Raw genomic sequence first — 12,482 nt, 5'->3', positions numbered from 1 at the left:
ACTCTAGGTAATTGTTACATCAACGTTTTGTGCTAACAAAGGTTCCACCTTAACAACTGTAAATTTAAAAAAAAAAAAAAAAGCCATGAAAAGCCAAAAAAAAAAAAAAAAAAATGGAAACAGAAAGATGGGGAAAAACTCACAGTCTTACACATATTTCTGCTTCCCCACTCTGTTGAATAATAATGGTCTGGACTTCTTCATAAGTTTTCCCAGTCAAGGGGATGCCATTCCATTCCAGCACCTGCATTCCTAGGAAGGCAAAACAGCATGAGGTCAAGTGCTCAAATTTTGACAAAGGCATCAGATAGACTGCTTTGACAAGAAGATTTGATGTGACATTCAGTGAATGTTGTTTAAATGGCACAACACATCAGCAAAGCCCTTTCACTTCACACAGATTAGACTGTTTGATGCTACTGTCCCATCAGATATAACTTACCTGTTGAAACCTGTTAATTCCTTTCTGATTCAGACTATCCATGCACTCACCATGGTCTGGGTTGCATGATATTGAAAAACTTTTGCAATATCAAAAACATGCATGCCTACCAACACGGCAAGAAAACAAAACATCTTGTATATCAGACATTTCCTGGCCAGCCATGGTCTTGGAAGATAACTGTTCCCTACAGTGGCACATTGCTGCTAAGAAGCTGAGCCTTGGAGTGAAATTAAATTTGTGAATGTGATTTGGTAATTCAAATACACTTTCTCCACTTCGTCACTTAAGAAAATAGAAGATGAAGGCAGTTGTGTTAACTGAATTTTAAACGAAAAACGTACCTCCACATTTCAAACATCAGCCTGGAAATATTCAGGTTTAAATTTTTCTTCCATATCTTTTCTTATGAAAAAGTGAAAAACAGCTGGACATAATTCATTATGGAAGACAGGAACAGAGCTATGATAACAGGCTGAAAAATACTGAATAGGATTCTAATACATTGTGTCTTCCAAGTGTCCAAGGACTGAACCAGGAGATTTGGTATGGAACAAGGTATTGCTATAAGGAAGTTTTATGCTCAGTATTGGCAAAGTCTATAAATCATAAGCCTATAAATCATGCGAGGTGTATTCTGATAGATAAGAAATCTTTTGGTTACAGTAAAATGCTTACGAAAAGCAAACCACAGAATTGATATCTGGGAGTTATAACTCAGGTTCTGAGAAGTGCATTCATATTTTGATGTGGTTAGTCATAAAGATGACTCCAAAGAGATTAACTTCTCACTAATGTACAAATGCCAAAATTCAAGCCTCCGGCTCTAGGAAAAAATATTGCTTAATGGGACAAGATACTGCATTCTTAATAGTCCACTAAAAGCAATGTATTACAAAACACCTAAAAACACATTATCCACACAGCAAGGAAAACCACAAACACTTAGATTGCTACCACTTACACAGATAAAAGCAAGTCTTCACCTGGGTCATATTTTTATTTCAAAATCCTGTGCTGTTGTATATAACAAATGGAAAAAATAATGAAGTGAGATGTGGAGATAAACTTATAGGAAAACATGCTGCTAAATAAAATATAATGAGAATTGTTCATGAAATAAAGCAGATGAAATTATTTGAGAATTAAAGAATATAAAAAATAAAGACTATAACTTTACATTACAAAATTTTTCACAGGAGTCTGTAAATTAAGGTTTGAAATATCAGATATTCTCCTAACTTCAGTCAGAAGTTATGAAAAAATTTATGATTTTGTTTGCAGCAGTTTACAGAAATACAAACTGCACAGAATGACTAAAAAGTGATGCTCAGAAGGCAGTGAAGCCAGCTGCTTACTGCCAAAATAGATTTGCCTTTTCCTAAAATTTAGCCCCTTTCATTTACCAGCCATCATTCAAAAAATGATCTTACTTTTGCTTGTTAGAGCAGATCTGGTTTTAAGTTCAGTTCCTCTGGAATAAAGCAACAGTAATTATGAATAAAAGCATCTCCCGCTGATTTTCTGCCATACAAATATTACAGCATGCACTCTGTCTTTAGAAGGCTTCTAGAAAGGAAGTAACTGAAGTTATTTTTGTTTTCTTGTCAATGTGTGCCCTCATAATGCTATTGTGGCATAGGATGTTGAGTACGACAGTACAACCCACTTCAGTAAGACAAGAAAACCACCACTTCTATATATTGGCAATGAATAACAATAAAAGTGGAAAGTTTTAGATAGCTCAGAAAGTGGTTAACATCCTTTTGCAGAAAAGAGCTTTGTTGACAAAACGCATCCAGCTACTGTCCTAGGTTTTTCACATCCTCCTTGCATGGCTTCAGAAGAAAATTTACCAGGGGAGCAATAAGGCTATCATCAACAACTTGGTTTAATTTAAAAGACTGGAAGGAAGAGCCTAGCTGAGTACCACTGCAGCTCTGAGATGTGGAAATCAAGTCTAATTTCCACTGGTGAGAGTTTGGCTGCTGAAACACAGCAGTCACTCACTTGGTCACTAAGGCCAAGCACACTTGAACAATGTGCAGACCGAAAGCAAACCAGAACCAGAAGCAAACCGAAATGAAATTGAATCTCAACAGCCTTGGCTCACACAGAGATCCATTTAAGCTGTCAGTATATAAGGGGTATTTTTTTTTTTATTGACTGCTTTGTGGATTCATGAATGTTTAAAAACAAAGCAATTTAAACATGACTTAATTGATCTGACTGATAGTCCTGGGGTCTAAGGAAAAGGTTTTAGGCAAGAAGCCTATTTTTCTTTTCTTAAGGAGTAACTACTAAATACCTTTAGCTTGAAAAAAGAAATGTTACAAAGAAAACCTTTAGGGTGAATGTGAGTCTAATCAAGAAAAGAAAAGTACTGAGAAGCCACAGGAGACTGGTGACAAAAATGGTTTTTGCTGGAAAGTCAATCACATTCTGTAACTGGTCTTTGGCAGTCAAGACATGTTATTCACATTTCCACAACTTTGTATGCTTCAAGTCACCACTTCAGAAGGCAAAAAACAAACAACTTTTCCTACTGAGGAAGAACTAGTAATAGCCCTGATATTCAAATCCATATTTTTTTCTAGCTTTTTTTCTTTTTCCCCCTTAATTTTATTCAAACAAGTACATCCTGCATTGATGGTGAGCAATGACTTATTTTTAGCAGTATCAGCTCCCACAGTCAGCAGATCAGCTTTACACATAAAGACCTCCTCCCTGCTCTACTAAGTGTGCTGACACACTGATTTGCTCAGCCTTTTCGGTATCTACTTTATGGTGACATTTAGAACCTGGTATCAGAATAATTTTATAATTTTCCACTGATCACAAAGTAATTATTCCAGAGAGGGAACATCAGATATTTGTAACTGCCACAGAGAGATTGGCATTTAGTTAGATTAATACCATCCTTTCCCTTAAAATATATGCTAGTCCTATTGTACTGAAAGAGAGAAAGAAGCCTAATGTGCTCATATATGTGCATGTTACTGGCTACAGTTGGAGTTGTTATCAAAATCAAGTGTACTTTTCCTTTGACACAGTATAGCCCACATTTCACTAAAAGCCTCACAGAAAGGAGAGTGCGGAATTTTGTTGTATTGTATTACATTGCCATACTTAACACATGCATCTTAATGCTGTTCAAGTTTGCCAAGCTCTTTTTAGCAACTAGTAAAGTGTTAAAATTTATTATTTTTGTTAAGGCATGTGTAGGCCTGTTATCTGTTAACTGATAACAATATAACCTGAAAACTCCGCAGAACTGATTTCCCTTTTTTGACATTTTGAGTAGCCATTTTACAGCTTGTGAAATGAAAGCTAAGTACTGGTGCAACTTGAAATCTGCTTTTAACAGTGGGGAGTCTGGGACTACTAAGAAGTAACTTCTACCAGCCCAGGGATGAAAGTACTTGAAATAATTACCTGGGGAGCATTCAGCATGCTTTGCTGATCCTAGAAGATCTGTGAAATTTGGGGAAAGAGAGGTTTTGGGTAGAAAGTTTTAATAAAGATGAAAAAATATTAGTTTGGATTCAAACCTAGGACCAGATTGAGCTTACACCACCATACAGAATTTCTCAGGAGCCTGAGTAAACCTGTGTCCAAATACAAGGAGCTGGTCTACTGAAACTTGCTTGGACTGATCACATGGTTTGAACTTGTAACCTTCTGCTGATAATTTTTACTGCTTGTGCTAAACAACTAAGCCTTCTGATTGCTGACTATTTAGATTTATTAACATTATATGTGAATCAGCTGTCAGAAAAAAGATGCTTACATAGCAGCAAGGGCTATGTTGGTGTTGCTCCCTGTTCAGTCTTGTGAAATGTTTTGTAGCTGCTCAATCGAGAAGTGTAAGATATAGCTCAGTACTAATGTTCAACTGCCTGTCTAAAATAAGGCGCATTTTAGTCTTAAATGTTTCCATATATTTACAAATACTGCAAAACTGCAGATTGTCCAGAGAGGCTGTTGAGTCTCTGCCCATGGAGGTGTTCAAAACCCAACTGGGCACAGCCCTGGGTACCCTGCTCTCACTGACGCTGCTTTGAAGAGGGTGCTTGTATTAGGTGATCTCCAGAGGTGCTTTCCAGCCACAGCTGTTTTGTGATTCTGTATAAAATAGTTAAATTTTGCTTGATAGACTATGCTGATGTTTTATCCATATAAGCTGTAGCTCTGTGTCAAAGAAAACAGAAATAGATGATTCTAGAGGAATTAGATCTACACTAAGTCCATAAATAGTATGCAGTTCCATGAATTAACTGGTATGGTCTAACTGAGGGATAATTATCAATTATCTCTTTGAACTCCTGTACTTGGGTGGGTACAGACTCAAGCTATTTATCTGTTTTTTTTCATAAAGAGCAGAAATATTTAGCAACAATGAAACAGTCTGCAAGTATCAAACGATCAGAAATTATTTCCATGGATATTGCTGAAATCCGTGTGAGTCTAAATGTCATAGCTTCTTTTATAACCTTGGTTTACATTCAGTCTTAAAGATTAGATATAATTGGATCCTGTATAATGGATCACGGTATTTAGGAGAAACTTAAACAAAAAACAATTATTCTTTGTTCTCCTACTTTTTTGGTACAGGTACTTTGACGTACTTCCTTTGGGTAGGCTCTGCCCTCATTAAGTAATGATTAATTAAACTAATCAACTGTCATCCTATTTAAAACTAAACTGTAAGAAAGATCTGAGAGCTGATAAAGTGAACCATTGTATTATTGTCTTTTTTAGGAGTTGCAATAAACAAAAGATACCTAGGACAGAGTGATAAAAAAAATATTACCAACTATGGTCTTGGTCCAACAAATAACAAAAACACTTTTAATTTTCAAAAAGTATTTCCTACCACTGAATTTATAATGCCATGGTGATACATAACCCTGGACCCTACAGTTGTTGTTTGTTGCTTTTAATGGTTAACAGTGAAGACTAGATGATACCAATATGTCAAATGATATCGTTATGTCAACTGTACTAACCTACAAGCATTTCAGGAGTGGATCTCTTTAGTGCATATACAATCCATGTTCATGGCTAGTGGAGTACCCCCAGGTGCCTAAAAAGTGGTAGAACTGTTGTTTGCTGTGTCAAGAAAAGTTTGTAATTACTTCTAAAAAATTAGACTACACATAAATAAAAACTATTAATTTTCCATTTTTAGAGTCTCAGAGATGCTCTCCTATTGGAATTTTAAAAGATTTAGACATTAAAATATTAGAATAGAGCCTCTGGTTTTGGTTACACCATAGTTATACATAGAGATTGTTGTGGTTTATTCTCTGCTTCTTCATAGCCTGTATTGTTTATTCTTACGCAAAATAAACCTGTCAGTTTGAACTGCATTTTTCACTGGTCCAATGCTCACAGAGGAAAAGAAAATTGGACTTTGTAGGCTAGCAGCTTCAATCAGTAGAATGTGAATGTTAGTGGTTTTCTATTTCATAGAAGAATTAAAATTCAGAAACATTACTTCGAAGTCCCAGAAAGTGCTATGAAAGTTAAATGTGCACTTAGAGCAAGAAGAAACAATACCAACTTGCAGTATGACATTCAGCACTAAATTACTTTATGGTCTGTGTTCTCCTGTTATTTTTCTTTTATTTCTAAACCCTTCTGATGGTTAAAAATAGGTTTATGAAAGACAACGTGTTAACGTATTTCCCTGTACTGCTGGGCATGAATCACACCAAAACTCATTATTTTTTGTAGACACCTTAACGTCCTCTCACATTCATCACTCACACCCAGGCTGAATATTTTCCATTATTACAGTAATTATTATATAGACAACAGTCACAATTCTTAAAAAAAGGATATGTTGTTCAACAAGTAGAGATAATACAATGGATCTGCCTATGCCACACGGCAGCTATGCTGCTACTATGAAATGGCATTTATAAAAGTACAGCCAGAGCAAATCAACCTTGTATTTGGTGTGTGCTTGGCATTTACAGGCAGTTATATGCCACACCACTGATTGGTACAGCTGCAACTAAATATCCCAATACTAAACACTTCTCCAATTTAGTCTGCCTTTTGTGTATATATATATGTATATAGGTGCATGACTCTGTAGCTCATGTTTCAGTTTGAACTATGCTAGGGCAGCAAGTGATGATCTGGATATATTTGTATGACCTTTATTGAAGCTCTCAGCAAGTTAAATGAAGATTAAAGTTACTGTTTATGAAAAAAAAAGCCCAAAACCCTATGATATAAATGATAAATTTATAGTTTTCACCACTTTTATATCCTCAAAATTATTACATGAGAGTTACAGTTTCACCGAAGCTATAGAGCATAGTCTATTTACTTTGTTTTCAGTAATGCCATATGAAAGATTAGAAAGATTTTGCCAGAGAGATGAGCTTCCTGTAGAGAGCTCTAATTTAGCTGAAAGTCTTAAATAAATTTCATTATCAGGTCATCTTCACAAAATAAATCCACTTTTAAAAGCAGTTTACTATGAATTCAGATTAAAAACAAACAAACAAACAAGCACAACAACTTGTAATTATATACATGGTAGAATGAAAAAGTCTGTTTATTTGAAAGTCACCTAAAGATTCACCTAAAGTTCAGTAAACAATGACGCTGTGGGAATTTTTTTTTCTTTTGCTGTTTCCTTCATGAGTGGTAAATAAATAAAACCCATTATTTTCATGGGGATTTAATGTCAAGTATGAATTTAGACTACTATATCCCTTTTGCATTCTACATTTATCAATACTGGTGTCTTCAGAATTCAGAAGGGGTTTTTTTTTCAGCTATCATTTTTGAGGAAAAATTATTCTCATTTACACAAATGCAGTTCTTTCAGTCCAGCTTTCATCAGTTACAATTGAGAATGGAAAGATATTTGGTTTTGAAAATTTCTTTGGGAGGGACAAGAGGGACATGTCATGAGATGCAAGCCTATCGTTCTTGTGGAAGTTACAGTGTGTCTGAAGAATCACTCTCTCTATATAACTTAGTTTCTAGTCTCCTTAAGAGTATAAATTACTGCAGCAAACATGTCAAACAAAGTCTCTATAAAACACTGTTCTATTGTCAAAACAATTAGACTCTAAGCACAACTCTTAATTTAGATAAAAAGAAAACTGACATAAGTTTTTAGTGTTAAAATTTCTTTTGTACTTCCAAATGAAAAAAAGCTTTAATGCTGTCTTCTACAGAGGATGAGTGAAATTACCCATACCTCATGCAGGAGGAAGCCCACTGGCTGCTGCTAAGATACTCATGGCCTGATCTTCCTTAACAAGATTAATTTCTGCCAAGATCAAGCCTAACACACTGGATCCAAGATAGACCCAGACTTTACAGCCCCAGTAGTGCTGGTGTCTACATGTCAATGAGGACTTATACATGACATTTTGTTCTGCCTCCTGTCTCTTTTCGATCACCTTTCTTTCTTCAACCAAAATATCCACCATTAATGAAAGAACATGGGACAAGTTCAGACAAGTCATTGTTGCTCCATCAACAAAACAGCAAATACATAACACTCTGTGGTACCCTAGCTGCCACTCAAGTGGCAAGAAAAACTAAGTCAAGGGAGAGAACCTCATCAAGATTAGGTCTCGGCTCTGTCAAGCAGAGCTACATAATAGAAACTTTAAGACTAGTATGAATGAAATATGAGTGGGAATTTATGTATGTAGAACTTCTAGAAGGAATGGTGGAGGGAGGAAAAGGAGATTCATGACACATAGGTTAGCAGGTCATCAAGATCCCAACACATTTACAAGTGGCTTCCCAAGACACTTCGCTCAGGAATGGGAAAGCAGCCTTAAACAAGACAGCAGAGCCACACTTTAGCAAGACACTGACTAAACCAAAGTGCAGACTGAAACCATAAAGAGACAATGTTAGGAACATAAAGAACAGGACTGAGGCCATAAGACCTCTAGATAAGGAAAAAAAGGTCAGAGAATAACTCAGCAACATTTTCCAGTGACTCACAGAAGTATGGGCTAGAGAAATATCACAACCACCGAAAAGCTCACAACCACCATCACCTTCTAAAAGTGTGCAAAAGGCACCTTACCTCTAAGACCATTACATGGCTGCCAACTTAAGAACCCAGAGGAAGACTCAGTAGCTGGTATCTCTTGCTCTCTGGACATACCACTTGCATACACAAATCCTGGTGCTTAGGAAAACATGGATTTGAGAGAATGGGTTTATTTAGAAAGAACAAGAAAGAAAAGAACACTATTATCCAAAAGAAAAGTTACTCTGAACCTGCTGCCTCAGTTGGAGCTCCCTGAAGAGGCTCTGATCTGCACTACCCTGGGGAATCTACCCTTGCTTGATGAAGCCCTGGCTGGTCTCCAGCAGTGTCACCACTAAGGAACTAGAGTCCAATCCAGAAAATAATGGGATTACCAGGATAATTTAAACACTGAAAGCATGCAAACCAAGCAAACTTGGTTTGGCAGCAAAGGCCACGGTTATGCACTGGATGGCAATGCTATTTAAGGTCACATACAAACAAGAACAGAAAGTTTTTGTGACTCACAGTAAGCAAACACCACCGCTTAAGTAAAAAGTCAAGCCTTCTTAATGAGAATGACTGAAGACCTTAAATAACATTTTGTCATATAGGATAGAGTGAGATCTTTACTTGATGTATTCTGTCAGATGATCAACCTCTCTACCCTGGGGTAATTTTACAGTTCTGACACTATGTGATTATTCAAATACAAAGTAGAATTTACTCACTATTTTCTCATTTGTGAGGGCCATGTAACCTGAAAACTAAGGAAACTGAATACAAACTGCTGGCCAGAGCTATGAGGTTCTTATCTCCTGTATGTATCTTTTTTTCAACCGCATATATAATTGTCCTTTTAAGAAAAGTTTGGGGAAATTATGCTTTTTACAATGTAAGTAGGTAAACTAAATCCACGATATTATCTTGGAACCAATGTGTTCATGTTCTAATTCAAGCAGAGCTAAATTTTTCAGTCACATAGTGAGTTTTCAGATAGGCAGATTTATTATAATGAAGTTATTTAAAAACTAATTTAAAATTTTTGGCATTATTTTAGATGGAAAAAAAAGTAATTATTTATATTTTTTTAAATAAATAACTTTTTAATTTCAAAAGGATTTTTCATTCCTAAATTTTTAAATTGATGTCATATGTAATTTGAAACTGAAGCATTTTTATCTTCCACTTTTTCAAGAAGAAAGGTTTATTTCATAAGAAATCCAACTTTTGTTTTTATGCCAAGAAAGGTACAGGTGAAAGGGCATAGCCATGTTAAAATATGATAGTGATGTAGAGTTTGCTACATTTTTTTTCCTCAAAAAGAAACAAGGCTGGTTGGGGGGGGGGTATTTTTTGCTTGTTTCTCACATTTTCCATCATGGAACACCATGGATCAGATTTGTTTCATTATTGGCTGGTTTCTACAAACAATAGTCTGAACCACAGGTGAAAATGCATAAAAAATCTTTTTTTTTCCTCTAAATTTTTCATCACATTTTGAACATATTTAGAACAATAAAGAAAATACATGGATAGCAGTATGCATGTCTGCAGGGAAGAACTCTCATGCACACAAATAAAATCTCGCTTTTGGTTTTACCTTGTTTTGGGCTTAGAGTCAATGTGCCAATTTTTATCTGTTAAGCATCATGCCTCAGTAGCCTTAGTAGCTGTCTAGGAATTTTGAGTAGTTAATGAATGAAGAGAGGCAGGCTTCTTTTAGGATGGTTCATCTCAACTGACACCTATTTGAAATAAGATGAATCATGTCCCTTCAAGTACCTTTCTTTCACTTCTGGTTAGACAAGGAACCCATAACACAAGCTTAGGTAAGATATTTGCTTTTCAGACACCTAAAAATATGTGCATTGATTTCCTCATTTGTCACCTAAAATCATAAATCTGTCTTGGAAACAGAAATGGACTTTTTGTCCTCAATTTAGCAAACTGGCAGCTGTACCTTACCGACAATGAGAAGAATGAACTGAAAGATACTGTGCCTCAAGTGAAGGGGGTTAATGGGGCATCATCAGAGACTGGGTTGTAGTTCTGCTTCTGCTGCAGCCAGCCAGCTGACTGCCACAGGCAACCCAATTAGCCTCTGTGCTTCAGTTTCTTTATGTGTTAAAAAGGCACAGTGAAATGATCATGGTATTGTATATTAACTTTGAGATTTTCAAGTGACAAGGTCTTTTAGTAAGGAAAAATATTACGATTGCTCAACTTTAAAAAGTAAAGGTTACATATCTGCTAGGCAAATGAGAGTTACTAAAAGTTACCAGTTGGAAATACCTGGCATTTCAATAGTAAAGTTGAAAAACTGCAGGATTTCTGTTTTCAATAAATATATGGTTTTCCAAGTCCAGCAATAAAATTAGGCAAACCCCCCACTTTTAGGAACTTTCCTGAGTGACATTAATGGTAGTTCAATTTCACTGCTGGGTTGAGAGCAACTAGGTTCCCTCATATGATTCTAAGCCTGCCTGAAGCAGTGTTTCCAGCTCCCAAAGTAGCCTCTCCAGAGAGATCAAGCACTACTCACTGTCTGGGCACAACCTGAGCTAGGAGCTATGAATCCCAAAAATCTGGCAAGTTTAAGTGTGATTTATGAGTAGATTTTATGAGTAGAGAGAGCTAATCAGATAGAGATGGAAACTTGTGCATGGTCACATTAAAGAGTACAGTTCAACCTGATGTACTACTGGTTTTGGCTGAGATAGAGCCACCTCTCCCCCATCTCACTTCAGGGGAGTGAGCGAGTGGCTGTGTAGGGCTTAGCTGCCTACCAGGGTTAAAATACACTTCCAAATCTGCAGCATGAATCAGAGAAAAGGAAGCAAGCCTCAGTAACAATTGACATACATCTCAATGAGAACAGTCCATGATATGCAACTTAAAATTGCCCTTAAAAGAACATCAACAATCATAAAATTTAATTTTAAATTAAATAATTTAAAATAATGAATACTCTTACTACCTTAGAATGTAATTCTGCTGATGTTTGCACATCTCCAATATACCTATAACTGTCACATTAAGTTTTTTTATTAACATCTCTGTATACAAATATGATCTGCAGTACTTGATCAAGGAAGTAGCATTATTCTCACAAATAGGTCCATTGTAATAAATGTAGAATTTGTGCATGAAAAAAGAAATTGCCTTGAAATAAATAAATGATGCAGGATTAGGCCCATGGTTATGGCAGGTTCTCTAAAAGAAATTTGAATGGTTACTGCAGCTATACTATACGTTCCAGATATGATGGTGATTATCTATTCTATGATTCTGTGACCCTATTGCTTTTGCTGTAACTGTTATTACAATAAGCTTTTGGAATTCGAGTCACAGCTCAAGAACTCAATATGTGAAACAGAATACAGGAAATAATAGAAAAAACAGTCTGTGAAGACCAAGAAATAATCAACTCTATGCCAGATAGGGTAGGAGAGAAGCTTCAGAGAAAGAGCAAAGTAATAAAATAGTAACACAAACATGTTCCTGTTTGACTGTTCTGTGCTTTCTATTGATGTCAAATTCTGATTCAAAAGACGTGCTTACAAGGAGGGTTTCCAAAAACAAGTGGCCTTGGAAAGGAAAAGGGGTTCTGGAAAGAAGAAGGTGAAGATCCTGGCTAGAGGAGAGATGTGGGAAGAGGGGAAGACCCTGAAGATCCAGGAGATGGATGGAGATAGGTGCCAGGGCCCCCGCATGGACCTTGGCAGGGCTTGCCTGTGAGCAGTGACACAGCAGGAGCCAACGCGACGTCCTGCCCAACTAGCCCAGGCAGTAGGTACTGGAAGGGGAAGTGGGACGTCCTGAGCCTGGTGCTGGGCCAGGAATGAGCAAGAGTGAGAAGAGGGTTGGGGGAAGATACTGCTCTCCTTTGGTATTAAAAACCCCTCTGTATCTGGGTGCCCTACAGGCAGGCGTTTGTGGTCTCACAGTAGGGGGCAACTAAGGATAAACCAGTCAGAACAACCAATACCATTACGTTTATTGCCTACTGGCTTT

General features: G+C 36.6%; 1 protein-coding gene across 8 annotated transcripts in view; it reads right to left on the bottom strand.

The window, feature by feature from the left end:
* PCLO (piccolo presynaptic cytomatrix protein) overlaps positions 1 to 12,482 on the bottom strand; it is a 351,165-nt gene that overhangs the window by 88,142 nt on the left and 250,541 nt on the right. For 6 of the 8 annotated variants that reach the window (XR_003990563.1, XM_030479514.1, XM_030479515.1 and 3 more), the window contains exon 11: positions 144 to 252. Coding sequence is in view for 6 of the 8 variants with exons in the window: in XM_030479514.1 (XP_030335374.1) it covers positions 144 to 252 (109 nt within the window). In the remaining 2 variants the exon portion in view is untranslated. The remainder of the gene's footprint in view (positions 1 to 143; positions 253 to 12,482) is intronic. The other 2 variants (XR_003990564.1, XM_030479519.1) reach the window with 1 other exon arrangement.

Source organism: Strigops habroptila, chromosome 3, assembly GCF_004027225.2.
Source record: "Strigops habroptila isolate Jane chromosome 3, bStrHab1.2.pri, whole genome shotgun sequence".
Taxonomy (NCBI): Eukaryota; Metazoa; Chordata; class Aves; order Psittaciformes; family Psittacidae; genus Strigops; species Strigops habroptila.
This window is presented reverse-complemented; position numbering and strand designations above follow the sequence as displayed.